General features: G+C 28.1%; 2 protein-coding genes across 3 annotated transcripts in view; one reads left to right on the forward strand and one right to left on the reverse strand.

Moving 5' to 3' along the window:
• LOC117167046 overlaps window positions 1–21,306 on the forward strand; it is a 42,525-nt gene that overhangs the window by 8,307 nt on the left and 12,912 nt on the right. Inside the window, exons 2-3 of the mRNA XM_033351620.1 lie at window positions 12,667–13,736; window positions 16,038–17,624. Of these exons, the coding sequence (XP_033207511.1) occupies window positions 12,667–13,736; window positions 16,038–17,624 (2,657 nt within the window). The remainder of the gene's footprint in view (window positions 1–12,666; window positions 13,737–16,037; window positions 17,625–21,306) is intronic.
• The window catches only part of LOC117167047, a 23,142-nt gene continuing 2,571 nt past the window's right edge, over window positions 736–21,306 (reverse strand). For both annotated transcript variants that reach the window (XM_033351622.1, XM_033351621.1), the window contains exons 3-5: window positions 3,688–3,761; window positions 1,828–1,989; window positions 736–1,049 (exon numbers count right to left, since the gene is read on the reverse strand). In XM_033351622.1, coding sequence (XP_033207513.1) covers window positions 949–1,049; window positions 1,828–1,989; window positions 3,688–3,761 — 337 coding nt within the window. In that variant the 3' untranslated portion in view covers window positions 736–948. The remainder of the gene's footprint in view (window positions 1,050–1,827; window positions 1,990–3,687; window positions 3,762–21,306) is intronic.

A 21,306-nucleotide genomic window follows, 5' to 3' on the forward strand; every position in this document is an offset into this window, starting at 1 on the left:
TAATTTTTTTGAAAATCGACTAAAAATTAAAATAATTTATTACAAATATTCCATATCAACAATCAAAACCAAAATAGGCTTAATTTTCACATACCAAAAATTACGTCCATTTTTGGTGTTACAAGAAGACCCTTTTTGAAAATGAAACTTTAACGATAATATCAAAATGTTTGAAATTTTGGGGTCTTTATTTTTATTTTTTCTCAGTAGATCATTTTGAATACTTTTAACTACTAATAATACTTTTTATAAATAATAATAAGCAAAACTTCGAGTTAGTTTAAAATAAAGTATAGGATAACATAAAAGCTCAATCAGAATGAAAATTTAGTTATGCCAATTAACTTAGTCTATGTTTTTTGGTTAACTAATAAGAAATAAAAAAGGTGTTACGAGTAAGTTCTAGAAAGTTTTTCCGGATAAGAAATGTTGCTGTTCCTCAATTATACTTGGAAAGTGCAGTCATCGTTATGTTGGTCTTTATAAAATGAGTCTAAAACATTTCTATTTGAAGAGAAATAGAACTAGTACAAATTATTTATGACTGTAAATAATGCTAAATTTCATCGTAAATTCGAAATTTCTTGTTTCACGACTTACCGACCGTTCAGTGTCCGTTTTTCCGTCCTTTTTGCTAAAATTAATGTAATATTGATATCGCGTTAAAATATTAAAAAATCAAAGAAATATATTATCCTATGACACATTTATTTCCCTTATTCCATTTTTTTTATCACAAATGCTTTAAACATTTTTCAGTCGCAGCAGCTATACATATACCTACTATATAAAGAGTCACATTATCAAGCACATTTTAATCTAATTGGCAATTGCTTCTAATGTTTTGATCCGACTTCAGAACAGAAAACAATGATTTAGAATACAAGGACTCTAAGTGGGACTTTTTCTTCATAAGAAGTTGCAATACAAGTCAGAGTCCGAGGTGTATCACAACGCAATCATTAGTACGATTTGAATTTTTCTCCGTAGACAGCACCATAGCACGGCGATAATGTAGAAAACGTAGCACCCGATAAAGTCTGCTGCAGCTATTCGTTAGTCAATCAGATTACAGTACGTTATCACCTTATAAGTCTTGGACTATAGGGACAATTTTTATAGGCCTAGGACTACAAATACTGTTTATGTAACGCAGGCACAATTCACGCCTTTCATCAGCGCCTTTTTTTAGTTCTGAAAGTATCCTTTTATACAACAGGAGAAGCGACAGTGAGTGCCCATGCACGCAGTACAATAATGGGCCCAAATTAGTCCTAGGGATATTATGAGCTCATAATCGTACTCTGCACATGCGCATTCACTGTTTCCCATGTATGAATATGGCTGCGTCAACCTACACTAAAATGTCAGAAGTAATAAACTTATACACAATGCCTTTGTTACATAAAGTACCGTATCCACAAAGGAGGAAAATGTCTTTTTAACCTAGCGTATTTTCAATATTCGACTTCGAGTTGAGCCCAACTACGCCTCTTTATTGAAAATTGACTCTCGAGTAAAAAAACCAAGTTCGTCTATTAGGTACACAATATACTATTTGGGGTTCGGTTGGAGGCGGTAGAATTACACTTATGATGGAGGTGTGATCCAAAATATTAAAATTTAAAAAATTGAGGAAATGTCAAATTCTTCTTGACTTGAACTAAAATAATTGGCCCCACGCTTCAGGCACTATACGCCTGCGGCACGGTTCCTTAAAATGATATTGACGAGCTAAACCAGTTGAAAATGGAAAATTTTGAAAATCTGATATTCGCACTCTAACCATCCACCCATCTCGATCAAATATTGGATAAACACGAGTACCAATTTGTAATCCAATGTAGAAAAGCTCACGCCAATCTTTCAATAGCCTAAGACGTGCGGCCATTATTGGTATAAGATTGTTATGATCATCTTCATAATACTGAACATTCATTTGACGCTCTGGATCTCGAGGTTCTATATCCAAGGACTGTAAACTGAATTCTGTAAAAAGGAGTAGAAATAGATGAATAATAATATTGAATATTAATACTCACTAGAGTTCCTCATGAAATCCTTTTCTTTTTTTTTTAGATTTTCTAAAACCATGGATCGGATATTTCTTTCTTTTGGTTGAAAAATAATCCCCTATTTCTGTCAGATAGAAAAAATATATAGTTAAAGGTCGCTCCATACATTTTTTTATGTCGAAAATTCGAATTTTCAAAATTATTAAATTTTAATTTATACAATTTTAACTATTCTATCTTATAAGATACAGGAAGCTTTTTACCGAGATGCCACGTAACCATAAAATTTTGTTCTGAAAGGAACAACAATTTTGAGGTGGGTATCAATTATCATAAATTTGCGATTTTAGGATAAATTCGAAATGAAAAGGTGAAATTCATTCGTAAATTATTTTAAATCATCAAACTTTCAGGATTTTCGACTAACTTTGCTGAAAACAATTTCTATTATTGCAAAAAACATTTAAGCAATTATTGATCTACAATTAAAGAATACTTTCTTCAAAAAAAGAACGATAATTTCATGTAAAAGGAAAGTCTGCGGTACTTTATTATTAACATTTACTACCCTCAGAAATATACTTGAATCAAAGAAATACTGTTTTGAATTTAAAAAATTTTATTTGATTCAAAGACACAATTATTTAATTCCAACAAATTTTATTTGAAGTAATCAAATTTTTTTTAGTGTTTCGAGCTCGTAGAGGAAATAATTGGTATTACAGAAGAAAATGTTTAAATAACTATTTATTCTGTAATTATAATTGCTTATCTGTTTTTCTAGTTCTGAAAATATAATTTTCATACGATTTCCTAGAAAATTAATAAAGATTTTCAAACGAATTTTCAACAAAATATTTGAATTTTCAGTCAAAACAGATTTTTAAGTCAAGAAGAAAACAAATTTTAACCAAATTGCAGTTTAAGGAGAAGCATAATTGTGAATAGACAATACAAATTTCATATAACTATTTATTCTTTGCGTACATTTGTTTGTTCGTTTTTCAGGTTACATAATTATGATTTTCCTAGAATTCTTAAGATAATTCAAAAATATTTTTAAAGATTTCAGATGTCGAAAAAGTACGTGGAAAATAAGAAAGAAATTTCTTTTATTTTACAGGATTTTACCAGATTTATGTTCATATTCTAATTATTCCTAAAATTTTGAAAAATATTTCAAAATAAAAAAAAACTGTCCTAAAATCTTCTAGGTTTATTTTTTATAATTTTAGGAATCCTTTGAAATTTTTGGAAATTAAAAAAAATAATCTTTCCCGAATAATAAATATATTATTTCATTTAAATGTCACAGAAAAAAATCTTATTTCTGTTACGACTTATTTTGGATACACCTTAGTTTAATCCTGTTTTCTTGCTCAAAGTTATATTTAGGCCCATTTTTCTAAAAAGAAAAGTTCTTTGCCTAAAACAAGTCAGTAATATTCTTGAATTCAAAAATCTTTTAAATAAATATTGTTTTCAAATGTTAAATATTGACCTCAATTCTAAAAGTAGAATTTTTTAGTCAAAGTCTACTTAAATTGGGATTAAAAAAAAATGAAGGAAAGGATGACATAAAAATAAGAAAATAAATAAGACACAGAAAAATTTAGTCTAACTTTTTTTCGGTTTTGCTATGTGATACATATATATTTATTTATTTATTTACCAATAGGAATAAGGAACACTGCTAGTGTGAAGAGTGTAATCTCAATGTCGAACCTCATTTGAAGAGTAGAGTACCTACGCCGAGAAAAACACAATGAAAAATATCGTGAACAGCTTAAATTTGATGAATATTCGAGAAAATATTTTACAGAAGTAGATGATATATGTTGCACAATATGTAATAAATTAGTAATTCCTATCCCATTCTTTGTTTATTTAGTCACATATCTCCAAGATATTTGTGTGTGATAAAGAGTTAATTATACTATGGATAGTATAACAAGAAAATCAGTGAAATGGATTCTTTAATATGATGTAATAAAGCACGATAAATTACTTACATAATAATAAAGTATGATATATAATAATAACCTAATAACACGTGTATAACTGTTTACTTTTTACTTTATACCTGAACGGATAATTGTTTATTAGACACGAAAAAATATCATTATTTTGTTTCAATAAAATAATATAAACTTTAATAAGGATTTATTTCTAGATATATAATTACTAGAAGTTTATAACTGTAAAATATTAATTATGCTATGAGGCAGTTTTACTATTCACTTAACTATTTTCTAATCAAGACGATTTTGCAAAATTCAATATTTAATTTTTTTAAATGTTTTTAATAAAGAATTTTGAAAATTATTTTAGAATCTTTAAATTTGCATCTCATTTTATAGTTGGACTTCTTATTTATCTATTTATCATAAATGATGAATTACTAACATGCAAAAAACAATTCATGAAATCCTATTAGGAGTGATTAAATTCTCGACCTTTTTCCGCTTTCTGTTTAAATCATACATTTTTTATAAATATATTTCAGTATCATACTTATATCAAATAATAATTTAGTCAACTTTTTAAATTGAATACGACTTCGGTTTTAAATTATATAAAAAAATGGACGCAAAATGTCTGGTAACGCATTTGTCAAACCCAAACATTTAAAATGAAGAATTGTTAAATAATATACCAATTTTTTTTAATACTTGATTTCTATAGGATGCAATTATTTTGAGTTGAATAAGATAAATGTCAAAAGTAGCATTTAACATCTTAAAGTTGATGATTTGAAAAGTCACTTCAAACTCTGTCCAATAAATGTTTTGTTTAGTCACGTTGCATTGTTGTTTTTAAGAAAAAACTCGAAAAAATATATATTTCTCAAATTTATACTTATAAAGATTTTAATATAGTTAATGATCGATTTATCAACGTTGATTCTAAATAACAAGTAATAATGATCATTATTTTTGCGTAATATTTATTTATAAAATGTCTGACAATGCTTCATATTAATTTAGCATACTAATGAAGGAGAGGGTTTCCTAAAGCGCTATATATCAAATAAATTAAATCTTAAAATAGTAATTTTCTCTATGTTTGAAATATTTCTATTCGTTCTGTACATATTTATTTTCAAAAGATTTTTGAATTTTTGTTGATTCATCATATTCGCATTTCCGGACAGGTTGTCTTCAGCAACGTAGAAAATTCGTACCCTTCCCAGGTTACTATAATTTGAAAATATATGTATTTTGGGCAGTATTTATTTATTTATTTTTTTTTTAAATCTCATAGTCTAAAATGGTTAACTTTATTCCAATCGCCCTTAAATAATATATATAAAAAAGGATATAATGGAAGGAGACCAAGAGTCCGCAAAGGAATTCTTATTATTATTAGGAAGATTGTAAATTGAAAACTGAAATTTTATATATAAAGTCTCATTTTTGTTTAAAATAACCACTTTTTAGTGAAAAATGCGAAGATAAAATATAATCTTTTAAAATCGGTAATTTTTTTTTTGTCTAATGATTTTACGTTAAATCTACCCATTTCTGGTGAAAAACACTACCACAATATTTGTTTAAAATGGTTTCTCCTATGAAAACTAATGTTCTTATGTTTAAAATCAGTGATTTTCCGTGACAAATATTAACATATCCTAAAACTGTTACAAAATTGGCATTCTTCTTTTAAATCTGTACCTATTTCTCGTTAGCATTATTTCATCGTTCAAAAATGATTAATCTGCTTAAAAATATAATGATTACAAAAATTTTAAATATCAATTTTGGATGAAAAACACTAACATAACGAAAAATCTTTTGAAGTTGTTTTAATCTTTGCTACATTTTTGAAGAAATTCTGCAGATTTTTCAAAACAATTTTACCAATCTTTTAGAATGTTTTGAAATTATTTTAAATATTTTCTTAAAATAAGCAGGATATGAAATTTTTTCCAGAAATCTAAAGACACTTTTTTCATATACTTCAAAACCTTTTGAATATTCTCAAAAAGCTTGTAAGTTGGTCCGTAGTCTTCAAAACTTTACACTATAAAAAACATTTTTAAGTTCAAAATTGTTTATCTATTTTTAAAACTTCTAGATATTCTTTAACTTTTTCTAATTTTGTTTAAAATCATGTAATCTAACAACTTTGAACGATCGCTTTAAAATTTTCTACATTCTTCTTCGAAATGATAGAAAATCATATGAACTGTTTCAAAATCTTTTTATATATTACAATTAATTTTTCGAAGCAGAAAATCAATTGCGATTTTTCCTGGAAGCTTAAAAAAATGTATTTATTTAAAAAAATAGTTTTATTTCAAAATTGTCAAAACTCTACATTCAGTTATAAAATTTTTTTTCTAACTTTTTTTAAGTCTCTTTGCAAGCGTGAAAATTTGTAGAAACGACTTAATTGGAAATGTTGATTTACTCAATCGATGGTGCAGAAAATTTCGTATCTTTATTAATAGATAAATACATACAACTTCATTTAATATAATAAGGGGTTTTAAATAGAATGCTTTTGGTATTTGTAAAACATGTGGTCAAAAAGTGAAGAACAAAATTATTGCCTTCATTATTAGATAATCATTAACAATTACAAATTTTTTCTTGTAAAAATCAGTTTTTAGAATAAAAATTCCTCACCTACAAATTGTGATTGATTAAATTCTAGAAGACTCAGAAGAACGAACTGAAAACAACCACAAAAAGTCACGTTTACGCAGTATGTACACAATTAGGTATTCAAAAGCAATAGGTACGCGGTTTTCGAGAATTTCGATTCACCTATTTTTTTGTTAGATAGAATAGAATCGTTCAGATTTGAAAAAGTTTAAACTTTAAAGAATAAAATTTGAATCATTCTTACTTTCTGAATATAAAACTGTGGAAAAATGAAATTTTAATAACAAAAATGGCAACATTTTAGTTTTTATAATGTTCATTCTACAATACCAGTCTGAAAATGGTCGAAATTGAAACAGTATAAAATAAAACCGTCTAATTATTTTAATTATTTCTCTTTGAAAATGCTGTTAGATTTTATTCCATTTTTGATTCAATTCGTTGAAATAAATTTTATAATTATAATATAGAAATCGATTTTAACTACAAAATAAACTTATTAAATGGCATATCCGCTTACATACAGATTTCTATACAAATTATAGACACTTTCTTCGATGTAGCCTACTTATAATACCTACATGGAAATAATAATGTATAACCATTCTAATCTTCTATCCTCAATTTATCAAAACTCTTTTCAATAGTGAAATTGTACATTGATCAAATACAGGCATGACAAGGCGCGAATGATGGAAAATAGCATTAAAAACCTTTTTCGCGTAGTAAAATAGCGAGGCCGACTTTCGAAAACCTTTTGAGACTCATTTCACGTGCTGAGAGTGAATCATACAGTAGAACTTTAAGCGCAACAAATTTAATGGTTGCACGTACGTGCGTGCACATGCACTATTTACGACCAGTAAATGCAATCGCGTATTCAGATTGTTTAAAAAGCATGAGTGCGCGTACTAATTAACATATGAATCACAACGCGTGACAAATGATTTGGAAATTTAGTGGTTAACTGGTTCAAAATGACCTCCTAGATTTTTTTACATTCTCATCCTAATGAGAAGGTATTAGTTTTATGTAAAATTTGACTTCGTAGGTTGGATTGAGCATTGGTGCACGTTTTTAAGGCATAAAGAGAGAGAAGAAAATCTGTAACATTTTATTTTTGACCAACGGTTTTGGTTTTATCCATCGACAATGTTTTTTAGGAAATGCAAAATGCCATTTTCTAGGGAAAATATGAAAGTTACAAACATAATTTTAGGAAGCAAAATTCTTTATCTTGAAAAGATCAAAAAATTTTCCTAAGTCCATTTTTTTTATGAGAGATATATTTTTTGTTTTAATTCTAAAAAATTCATTTTTTTGGTAAAACTATATAAGATTCAAAAGAAGATGATTAGACAAAAACTGTTCATCCGAAGAAGGTGTAAAATCTGATTTCAATAATTTTTTTTTATAAAACTCGTAGTTTTTGTTATAATCGTGAAAATAACATTAACAATTTTTTTTAATTAAAATTTTGGAAAACCAACACAAAATACAAAAAAAAGAACAGACACAAGTTATTCGCTTAAAAGACACCAATTTAAAAAATATATATTGTTGTTGGGGAGCGTAGCTTTTACTGTACTCGTAACAAAATACAATAAAAATAAATTCATTAATTTTCTCAAGAAAAATATTGTATTCTGTTGCAACCTTCCAAAATTATTAAAAATCTTTGAAGTTTTTTGTTTTAAATCTTCAAAAATCTACATTGTTTTTTAATTCGTTTAAATCATTTTAGGTTGAAAATTATATTTGTATCTTTTTAACACTTCGGAAATCATACAAAACTTTTTTGTACGAAGGTTAAAAATTAATGTTTTAAAATAAGAACAATAAAATCTAAGTCATTTCAATTTTTCCCGAAGTTTTATGAACGGTCATTTTTTCGTTACCTTCGTAAATTACGATATTCTAATTTTTTTTACATAATTTCATTTTTCTTATTTCCCTTTGAAAGTGTGAAAAAGTTTTAAAATTATAGGGTAGCACAAAAATGTTAAGGACAAATATCTTTCACAATATTAAAAAACATTTGACATTGAAATGTTCTCTTTTATCAATAATGATTAGACCATTTTTAGAAATAAATAATATCCAATAAAATTACTTGCGAATTTTGATTTACTAAATTAATATTGCAGAAAATTACTTATCTTTATTAATACATAATTACATTTAATTTCATTTAATATGGTCAAGCTGTTATGAATAGGATCCTTCTATCATTTTTAAAACAAAAGTTTAAAACTTTAAGAACAGAATTGTTTCCCTCATTATTAAAGAATCATTTTCCAATTTGGAAATTTCTTCGTACAAAATTTGAAAAAATCCAAAGGAATAAACTGAATACTGTTACTTGAAGCTATTTTCACGCAGTATGCAACTAATCAGGTAGTCAATAATAATTATTGTTAATTATAATTACTATTATAATACTATTACAAAACTATTATAATACTATTATATTACTCATTATAATTAGTGCCAGATTTTCGATAATTTATTTCCACCTATCTATTTTTTTTAATGGAGAGAGAGAAAAATAATGTATCCAAATTTAACCAATCAAATAATAGTTAGGATCATCATTTTTTTAGGTTCTGTAACGGGAATTTTCTGTTAATGAAATAAACTGAAACAGTCAATTATTGGGCATTTTAATAACTTAATTAAACATTTTTACTGTTATTCATTTAAAAAATATATATATATAATAACTAAACTTTTTGTTAATAATATGCTACTACTAATGTACTTCTTTTAATAAAATTGATTTGAAAACAGGCTTTATAAAGTGTTTCAAGAACAAGACCCAAAAACAGGTTTTAGCTAGATTCCATCTTTCAGTTTTCTAGTCACTTTTACGTCATCTGTGTGCTCGTAATTAAGTTTTAAAGATGGAGAGTAACTTTCGTTTTCTTTACGAAGTAGCTGTACTTGATGCTTTTTATGAAAAAGATTTAAAACTGAAAGTCTTTTCTGCATTGTGTGAACATTTTCCCAAGAAAGAGATTGACATTTTATACCATAACAGTGAATACTTAGAGCATTGTAAGGAATTGTCTAATAAAGATAACACATAACAAAATATTAAAATTATGTTCTCCAGTGATCATTTGAGAAATTCCGGATTAAAATATTTCCTTTGTTAAAATTATTAAAAGCTGCACGTCTTCAAAGTACAATGTTAACCATTTTTATTCAAGTTTTTTTTTAAATTAATGATTTAAAATCAAAGTGTTTAAGATGAAAGGTTGATTATTGAGTAATTTTTATTTCACACTCTTGACGATTTCCAAATAAAACACATAAAATTTACAATCTAATTTAATCATTTAGAAATAAATTATATTTAAACATGTATTATGAAAATAATCAAAAATAAATAACAACATTAATTAATAAAATTGGAAAGGTTTCATATGGAAATAGTACATACCTCTAAAATTTATAACTCTCAAAAGTTTGAACTTTTGACGTGCATCAGATACTGAAATTTTCTTTTTGAATTCTGTCTATGTTTACCAATCTATTTTTTAAGTTGATCTATTATCCGTGATCATTTCTAAGTTAATAATAAAACGGCAATTATTTTAATTATAAAAGGCGATTTTGTTTAGCATCGTACTTTGAAAATTCACAACTCTTAACGACTTTTAGTTGTGTTGGCAGTTTACACCTGAAGACGTTCTTTTGAGTAAAAAATCATTAAATTTCAAAACAGTCAAATAATTTGTGTACAATTTTAGATTAAGCTTGCTGTTTTCAATATAGATTACAAATAAGATTGACATTTTTTGAACAGTATCAGGTCATATAAACGTTTTTCACCCGAAATTTGTGATTGAAGATAAATAGTCTTCAATTTTAAAGAAGATTTGCAATTTTGAAACATTTTCTATTATGTTATGCTAGGGTTTTTCGTAGCAAATTATTATTTTTTTTTATTGAGAATTATAAAATTTCAAAGAATATTGACAAATTTTCAGCATCTTTAGGCTATGTTGATGATTTTGACTTGAAATTGGTATTTAAAAAAAATTAAAATATTCATAAATAATATAAATATTTATAATGTTCCATAATTCAACGTTTCGTATTTTGAAACAAAAATAATTATAATTTGAACAAGGTTTAGAATCTCTGAATCATTTTGGATTATGTCATTGTTTTTCTTCGGAAAATGGTGTCTTAAATTTAAAGAAAATTTATTTTAAAGAAGATTCACGACCTTATCGACACATGTATGTTATGTTGTCTTTTTATAAAATAGAAATTGCCGTTTATAGTCAGAAATCATTAGAGACTTCTAAAAAATATTCAATTTTTCTGAACAATTGTAGGTTAAGGTAGCGGTTTTCAATATATATTTGAAGAAGCTTAAAAATGTTAGAACAATTTAAGGTTATGTTAATATTTTTTGTATGAAATCTTCTATTCAAACAAAAATCATAAAAGTTCAAAGAACATTAAATATTTTTTAACATTTTCAAGTTCAATTGGAATTTTGTATTAAAACCTAATATTTTTAAACAATAATTATTATAATTTGAACTTGGTTTAAAATATTTTTAAAACTTTAGAATATTTTAGCGTTCTTCATTGGAAGTCATTGTAGTTTCAGCAGTTGAAAATTTAAGAATATTGAGATTGGTAGAAAATTGAATTTTCCAGAGTTAAAAATGAAAGAAAATTGAAAATGGAAGACAATTTTTATTAAATTTAAACTGTTAGAAATTAGACTTATACTTTTCTACAATTTTGAACAGTTTAACATTTTGATTATGAAAATTCAACACTTAAAAAATTAAACTGTTGGAAAATTATGAAAATTGAAAACTCAATTTTGAAATGTTAAAAACTGTAGAAAAAGGGAATTTCGTATTTGAAATAAGAAGGAAAATCTAAGATTTACATAAATTCAGATGAGAATTTAATAAATAAACATTTCAATCTATAAAAGACAAAAGTAAAAAAGTTAATTTTACGAAAATGGGTCGCCGAAGGCAAATAATGCTTTGGAAAATTAATAGTCATTTAATTGGATCTCACTAAGAAGTTTATTAAATATAAAAAAGACCCAAATTTAATGCATCCTCTTATTAAACAAAAAATATGGTTAAAAAGAAGATTTACAATTTTAAACAATTTTCTGTTACTTTATGTTTAATGCTTTTCGTCTGAAATTGCTATTGCACAAATATTTACAATATGTGTACAATAATAGGACATTTTAGTGGGGTTCACCGGAAATCTGTTATTTTAAACAAACATTATTTGACTTTGACGTAAAGAATTAAATTTACTGGTTTGAATAACCTTAGGTTGTTTTAGTGTTTTTTGTCGTAAATTGGTATATTTCAACAAAAATGAAACGGATTAATTGTTTATACATATATTGTACCGAAATATTACATATTAATTCTAAATTTAAGATATCAATTTTCATCTATTATAAAAAATATTGAAGAATGGAAACGCAATAAATTGTACAAAAACTGTTTATGTAACACAAGTATGGTTTCCCCGTTTTCTGGGCGCGGTTTGGATCAGCAAAGTTGGTCTTTGTTGGTAGTGGGGTACCTTACCGACCTAGGCCAATAAATGCACTTTACTCTGTGCGGGAAATTCGCGCGTATGCGCGTTCGTAACTTTGCCCACACGCAGTATGCTGCGCGGCACTTGTTTCTTTAAACTATTCTCAAACATGAGGCGTCATGTCATGAGAAAACTCGGAACCTATACTCTTATTACATAAAATATCGTGTGTACCGAGGCAGCAAAGTCTTTTCACGGTTTAGCGTTTTTGCAAAAAATCACGCTCGGTCGTAAAAAGACTATTTCGCTGCCTTAGTGCACAATTTACTATTACATTTATTATTTCTCTGGCTCATTAATTTGTTGTAATGCATTTTCACCAGTAGAAAATCCCTCGAATGCCTGATCAAATTTTTTTTGTTCCTACTGATATTTTTAAAGAAACGCATGAACTGTTTTTTTTTTTTTGATTGATTTAATAATTTTTCTTTTTCCAGGTACTCTACTTGACCATCTTCCTGACAAGCATCATTGGCTATCAATGTTCCGAACTCCCGAAACCCGCTTACACCAGAACCATGCTAAAGGTATCAAGAAGTCTTCCAGGCGAGACTGAAGAACTTAAAGTACGGACCAGTGAAGGTAACTTGGCGACCTTGATTGTCAAGAGGCGAGAGAAGTCACCAGTTTTTGATGACCTTAAAAACTTGCAATCATCGCAAAATTCTCAAGACAGTATCGGAAGTCATGAAGCGAAAGAAAACACATCAGATTCCGCGACTAGTATAAATCTTAAGAATCAAGAGACTCGAAATTGGAGTAGTAACAGTCAAGCTGATGCCAGGCCACTCGAAATAGCTCAAATTCAGAGAATACGTTCTCAGCTGGGCTACGAAGGTGGGGCAGAACTCAGAAGCTTCAACTTTACTGATCAAAAAATTACTGAAGATCGCAACCAGAATAATAATAGAGCTATTGATTATGGAAATTGGACACCTATAGGTGAAAGTATTAGGGCATTGAAGGTCCAAGATTCCAGCATTAAAGAAAATCCTAATTGGAAACCAGTTCCATCAGGTACAAAAGTTACGAAAGATGGTTTGGTGTTTGCTAGAAATTCTGAAAATAGAGATGAAAAAAAATTGGATACAACTGAAGAAGGCTCCGGAAAGCTGTTTGGTACTCAACCTGCCAATTATGCCTTTTTGCCACATGAGCCACGTCCTTTGACGAGGACCAATATTGGTGCTAATACAATGAAGAATCGCGAATCAAAGAATGTACCACCGGAAGTTACGGTGCGATCAGTGCTGAATGTTAAGTCAATACCAAAACGATCACCCATGACCTTGGATGCTGATGGTACGCCTGTGATTCATGGCACAAGAGTACCGGATGATCCAATTGATAAAATTCAAACTTGGCGCAATGCTAGAGTTATCAATAATAAGTTGATCCCTGAAGATGCCCTTTCAATCACTGTGGAACCGTCCACAATTTACTACTCTTCTGATAATCTTGTCGAAAGACAAAGGTTCGAACGGTTCTTCAAAGATGTTAATCGCAGGTATTTAATTTGATTTGTAGTATGTAGTAGATTCTTCCATGCATTATCTCTGGTCTGGATTTCTGAAAATCTCATCTAGGAACCATTCAAAAAATGCATGAAGCTTTTAGGAACTGCTTGAACTACCCTTTTGTACAAAACAAGAAGTTACAAATGAAATAGTTCAAAAGAAATTCTAAAATATACTCACAAATGTCAAAATGAGCAGTTGCTAAGTCTACTTACCGGTCTCCAATTTCTTTTTGTAAACTAAAAGAAATCGAATGAGAATATAAATAAATCCATCAAGTTTCAGATAAATCCTTTAGTTATGAAAAGGGATATGCAAAAAAAAATTACAATAGAGAATTAACCTATTTTTGTAAAAGTTCAAACTCCTTAGTTAAAAGTTGAACTACTTTGTTTAAGATTCATTTCATTTTTTGAAGATGAAAGTATTTTGTCCCAGATTCGATGTTTTCTTGGTGGAAAGTTAGCTTTTTAAATCGAAAATTTCATTTCATTTTTTGTTCAAAATTTATCATTTTTATTTGAAAATTCAAGTACTTCATATAAATTTGAAATGCATTGTTACAAATTTATTTTAATGGCTAAAAGTTTAGCTATTTCGCTAAAAATTCAAACTACTTGATTAAAAATTGCATTTCTTTATTAAAAATTCATTTTATTTATTGAAGATTGAACTATTTTGTTAAAAAAACTAATTTTTTTAATGAAAATTAATTAAGTTTTTGTTTGGAAATTGATCGCTTTTATTTCAAACTTTAACTACTAGATAGAAACTTAAACGAATTTTGTTAAAAATGTATTCTAAAGGTTAAAAATGTAAATATTTTATTCGAAATTCCTTCTTTTTTCGTTGAAAATTAATTTTTTAAACTAAAAATGTAACTATTTAATTTTTGGTAGAAAAATTATCCTTTTTAGTTGAACATCCACTTACCACTTTTTTCATTGAAAATAAAAAAATTTGGTTGAATATTCAAACTGCCTGGTTTAAACGTATACTACTTTGTTACAAATTAATTTGTATTGTAATCTATTTTATTCGTTGCAAACGTAACTATTTGGCTGAAAATCGAATAACTTTTGGATTTTTTTTTAATTCAACGGTTATATTGAAAATTTCTTTCTCTTGTGGAAAATTTAACTGTTTTGTTGGACATCGGTCATTTTCGATATAAAATTCATCCTTTTGGATTGAAAATTCAACTATCTTCTGAAAAATTCGTCTGTTTAACTGGAAAATTAAATTATTTGGTTAAAAGTTTTACTATTTTTTTGAAAATGCAACTGTTTGGTTAATAATTTTTTTCGTTATTTCAACTATTCGGTTCAAAATTCAATTTTTCAAGTGGAAACTTAAACTATATTGTTGAAAATCTAATTATTGTTTCAAAGTTGAACTATTTAGTTAAAATGCAACTCTTTGGTAAATAATAATAAAATTTTTTCAACGTAACTATTCGGTTGAAATGCGTCTTTTTGGATTGAAAATTCATAATTTTTATTAGAGAATTCATCTCGCTTGGTTGGAAATTCAACTGCCGGCTAAAACATTTTTTGTTGGGCTTAAACTATCTACTGTTTGGTTAAAAATGCGAATGTTTTTGATTGAAGTTAATTCTTTTTTTTTTTAATTCGACCATTTGATTGAAAATTCATCTTCAAAGGTTTGCCACTAATCGTTAAAAAATCGTCTCTTTTTTTTAACCTCAAATATTTATTGAAAATTATCTTTCTTGGTTCAAAGAGCAACTACATATGTTGTTGAAAATTTAAAAGAATTTATTCCTCTACTATTCTACTATTTTCATAAAATCATTCTATTTCTTCTATTTTAAGACAAATTTGGGCTATGATGTCTGTTGAAATATTATGTTTTTTGATATTGCGTTTTATTTTAGGCGTTTGCCAAACGAAATTCAAAGAAAAATGAAACTCTTACACTTTGTTCCAATTTTTCATTTATGAGTTCAAGTACATGTTTTCTAAATGATAAGGTAATTTTTGTGCCGTCTGACTTTGCTGCCTAATTAGTCTCACAATGAGAATGGTGTCGGTTATACACATGAGAATAATATCTTATAAATGTGCAAATAATACTATCAGAAAAAGGTTTGCAGGTCAAGAACGACGTTCTTTATTATGTATACCATGTCATTAATTTGTATTCGAGAAAACCATATTCTCTTAATTATCGTCAAACTTAAAGGTGTCTAAATAATTAAAAAACACTAACAATTAATATGCTGCATACATGTTTTGCAAAACTATTACTATTTCATCGATGGTTTTTAGGTATGGAAGAAATTTCGACGATGAAGTCAGAAACGTATACTACGAGTGGGAACCTAAAAGCTACCAAAACGAAGGATTTCGCTCCGCTGTATATGATACCAAAAACGAAAATTCCAGATCAAACATCCAAAAAAGAATGCTACATCCCGAAAGTATTACAACCTTTCCAAATTCACCAGTCTACACTCCGGAAAGTCAAAAAATTGCACCCTTAGCCTTGAAGCCAGGTGCTCGGGCTCCAGTTTTGCAATACGCGCATCCTGAATTAGGAGTACAGCCCGCCAAAATTTTGAAAAATGAAAAGCGACGTCCAGATAATTTCCCAGAAAATCAGCATTCTTTCACAGAACAACGACAAAAAAAGAAGTACGTCCTGAATGATAAAAATATTGTCGATTCCTACACTCATAAGAATTACTACCCGAATCAGCACTTTTATGGATTAAAGAAACCAGATGCACCATTCTGGATGAAAATTTCTGAAAATTTGAAAAATCAATTTTCCACTGGAGTGGAAAAGGTCTCTCAGCTGACACGGCCAGTTTTTGATCCATTGGTGGAAGCAACTCATAAGATTTCCCAAAATTTGGGGTTATCAAAAGGACAGGAAGCTCAAGAGAAAATAGGAACTGTTGCATCCGGTTCTTCAATTTTGATTCCTGCTCTTGGCTTAGTCGCTTCAGGTGCTGCACTTGGAATTGGTGCTGTTGCTGTTGGTAGATATTTAGACGTTGACGTTCTAAAAAGATCGAATGATGAAGGTGTCGAGGCAGAAGAGACTAGAGCTCTAGATTCTATCCACGATGTTCCTGAATATATTCAAATTCATCCAGTTGATGATAAATTAGATTTTCATCAAAACGAGGCTCAAACAAATCAAAAAAATAAAGCACAGAGTAGTTCCAGCAAGAGCAATTTCTTCTTGCTTCTACAAGGAACAGAACCTAAAGTTACTTCCCAAAATCAAGAATCAGTTGCTCTTGCAGAGTCGCAAATTTCAAATCAAAGGAGGAAAAGAAGTTCTAATTTGGATGTCTTCGCAGCTGAATCTGATGATTTTAATTTTATAAGAAGGAAAAGATTCCAGCGGAAAGGTGCCGACCTTATAACCGAAATTGTAGAAATAGATGTTCCTGCTGGAGGAAACATTGACGTCACTGAACTTTTGATGCCGAAGAGTTCAGAGGAAAGAAAAAGTGAAGATAATTCTGTTTTTCTGGTGGAGAATGAGTCAATACCATTTGGATTAGCAAAGGGAGAAATTGGAGAAGAAGTTGGAAATAGGGAAGCGTTAGAAAAGATGGTGAAAGTTGTTGATGAAATAGTCAAAAAGTCTCATGAAGAAGGAGAAAAAATAATTAAAGAAGATGTTAGGTCTAGTAGAAGAAGAAGAAGCATGGAGAGTGATCAGGAATTGGAGGATGTTTTCCAAAATTTGGAAAATGCTGAAGTTGCTGAAATTAGTCATACCCCTGGCGATTGGACGAATACTCCATGTGCCAAGAGGTTGTTCTGCGATGCCATGATTCAAAGGGGTCCAGATGCTTCTATGTTCATGGAAAAGAAAATGTCCTCACTTTTAGGCCTGTAAGTATTCCAGGTTATTATATGTTTTCGATTTATTTGAAGTAACACTATGAGATGCATACACGCAAAAAAGGTGAGATAAAGTTAAATAGAAAAAATTCCAATTTACATGCATTAAGAATAAAGTATCATAAGATCCATTTTTAAGAAATTAGAAATAAGCGACAGTAAGAAAAAATGAAATAATAAAAATATTTTGCAATTAATTATTTTTCGTAAATTTAAAATGGTTAATAACAAATTTTTCTAAAAATTAAACATGACTGATAATATCATTTCAATACTTTAAATTATAGAAAACTTTTTCCCCAAGAAACGTGATTTTTGCACACCAGCTACCTTCACAAGAAAAGAGAAATTTATAATATTAGTACTACGTTTTTAAATTTTTACAATAATATTTCTAATTTATAAGAACTTGATAAAATCATATAACAATCATAGTATTGTTTACAAAATTAAATGTCTTATTCTTTATCCATTTAGTTTAAACTCTTTGACATTTTAAAATACGAAATGGGTGTAGAAAGTCTAGAAGTATGCTTTTTAAAAAAAGTCGATTTCGTTAAAAGTGGACTTAGCACTGTTTAGACATAAAATAATGTAAAATAATTAAAAATCGCCAAAATTTAAAAATTTTGAAATTGAATTGAAAAAATTTACTGCGATATTTATGAAATTGAATGAATAATTAAGAACGTAAATTTAAATTGAAGCAATTCAATAGTTCTAATTTTCAAGCGCATTTACAGCTTTTAATTCATTACAAAATTTAATTCCTCAATTTTTTTTAGTGATAAGGAATAGACAAATTTTAAACATGATTTTTATGAATTTAAATCATCACATAAGAATATCATTTTCTTGGGTTGAAAATTAAATTTCTTTGTTGACAATTTATATTTTCGGTTTTAAAATTGAACACTTTTGCAGAAAATTCATTTTTTTAAAACAAAAATACAGCACTTTAGAATCAATTGTTTTGTTTAATAACTGAAAAATGATTCTTGGTTGGAAAATTTACTCTTTTTGGTTGAGAATTAATATTTTTCGGTTAAGAATGCAACTACTTAGTTTAAAATGGAACTACTTTGTTGAAAATTCGTTATGTTTTTCGTGATAATTCATCATTTTAATTGATAATTCATATCTTAGGTTGCATTTGTTAAAAATAGATGTATTTCTTTAAGAATTCATCTATTTCGTCGAAATGTCGTATTTTTTGGTAGAAAATTTTCTTGATTGAAAACAACTTTCTGGTCGAAAATTCACTTCTGTAGTGGAAAATTGAACAATTAAACTTTTTTTAAATCAATCTTTTCTTTTTAAATAATTCAACTATTTAATAGATTATTGATGTATTTTGTTGTATTTTTTTAAAATTATTCTTCTCAGTTGAACATTAACTTCTTTGGTTGAAAATTGAATTGAATTATTTTGTTAAAAATTCGTTTTTCTTTTGGCTGAGAATTAATTTTCTAACTAAAAAGGTAACTATTATATTTTAAATGGAAAAACCTTTTTTCATTGTTGAAAAGTAAACTATTTGCTTGAAAATTCATACATTTTGTTTAAAAATTTGTTGGCAGAAAATTGAACTAATTTCTTGAAAATTCTTTTTTTTCTGTTTGGAAAGTAATCATTTTATTTGAAAATTAAAATATTCTCTACTTGGTCAAAAATTTATTTATTTTAGTTAAAAATTTCATCTTTATGGTTGAAAATATATTTTTTTTGTTCGAATTTCATATTTTCGGGTTGAAAACTGAATTTTTTTATAGAAAAATGGTCCTTTTGGCTAGAATATTCCATGTTTTGATTGCAAATTTTTTAGAAAATTCTTTTATTTTTGTTTAAAAATTAATTCTTTAAATGAAAATTTGTCTTTTCTATTTTTAATTCAAATTTGATCTTTTCAAATTGAAAACTCATGTATTTTGTTGACAATTTTTTGTATGGTAGGATATTCATGTATATAGTTGAAAATTCAACTATTTGGTTACAAATTTATTTTCTTGGTTGAAGTCACCATTTTCGATACAAAATTAAGAAACTTAGTTGTAAATTTAACAAATCTGTTTGGAATGAACTTTTTTGTCAAAAAAATATATTTTAGTATTGTAATAACTGTTTTGTAGAAAGTGCATCTTTTTTGTTTTAAAATACATTTTTGATGAAATTTATTTTCTGAATGGAACTTCTAGGTTTGAGGTTGTTTTTATACCAGAAAGTCCAACCGCAGTATATTTATAACTGTAAGACTTATTTATTTTCTACCAAATAAATCTGTCCTAATTTTCTTCAAATTAAATCACTCTACAAATCTCCAAATCTACCGATAGCTATCATTATTTTAAAACGTTCTCTCTACATTCATCGAAGAAATTTAAAGTAAATAAGCCAGTCGTTTCATACCATAGCTATTAATTTAAAAAAAATTATATGTATTACATCTATTCAAGAGATTACGAAAAGAATTAGAATAAAAGAGAAAAATAATGAGAAGATTAGAATATTTAATACTAGATAATCGTATAAGGAATGGTGTAGAAGTTAAAATGAAAGTTGTTCAACTTCACTTTCTCTGTGATCCCCGGCATCTGTGATCGTGATAACCAGAATAATGAAATGGCAACATTTAAAAAAAAATGGAGTCGAAAGTAATAAGATGCACGTGTAGATTTGAGAAACTACTGTTAAGAGTTTAACTAAATATACATATCCAATATATATATAGTTGCATTTGCTATAGGCAGATAACTTTCTTCTCGCTTTCGCTCGCACGATTGGACGTCCTACTACTACTGACTGATTCAACTTTTACCTCTTAGCACAGTTTCACTTCATACGATTGCGAACGAGAAAAACGGTTGGAAGATAAGGAGAAAAGTTGAAATACTACTTCTATAAAGCTACGAGTTTACACCAGTGTACGCTCTCCTCACACATAAATGATAAATGTGTGAGTCGTGTGAAATCGAAACCTTGTTTTTTCCTATGAAGGTATACCCGTTTTACAGAAAATACCTGTCATAATAACGTATCACTAAAAGCGGAATGATGCAATTTTTTTAAATCATCAAAGAAATGTAAACAAACTTTTACTACTTACTTTATTTATTGAAAGCAGTGATGAGTAATTTTCTTTTTAAGACAAAATAGTTAGGGGCCGTCCATGAACTACGTTATAAATTTCGCGTTGGGGGAGGGGGGGGCACTTAAAACTAAGTTATTAAGAGGGGGTGGAGGAAAGATCAGTGGAACTAACGATACGAACTTAGGTAACATTAAGTACTAAGCAGTCTGATAAGTCCCTGAAAATTCTAAGAGATGGCATTAGTATTCACTAATGTGAACCATTTTCGTCGAGCTTGATCCTTCAAATGACGCCTGTCAAAACTTCAGCCATTTATGTTTACGCATTTACAAGTTACAGCACTGAGAAGCGACTAACCTCCGAGTTTTTTTTAACATGGAAAAATCTGAGTTTCGAGTTTTGATCAAACACTACTATCTTCGCAAGAAAACGATATCCGAGACCAAGGCCAAGCTGGATAAGTGATACCCGGACTCTGCACCCTCGATTGGAACGATTCATAAGTGGTTTACCGAGTTTCGTTGTGGCCGTAAGAGCACAGTTGATGCTGAACGATCTGGGCGCCCAAAAGAGGTCACTACACCA

This window comes from Belonocnema kinseyi, chromosome 2 (assembly GCF_010883055.1).
Source record: "Belonocnema kinseyi isolate 2016_QV_RU_SX_M_011 chromosome 2, B_treatae_v1, whole genome shotgun sequence".
Lineage (NCBI taxonomy): Eukaryota > Metazoa > Arthropoda > Insecta > Hymenoptera > Cynipidae > Belonocnema > Belonocnema kinseyi.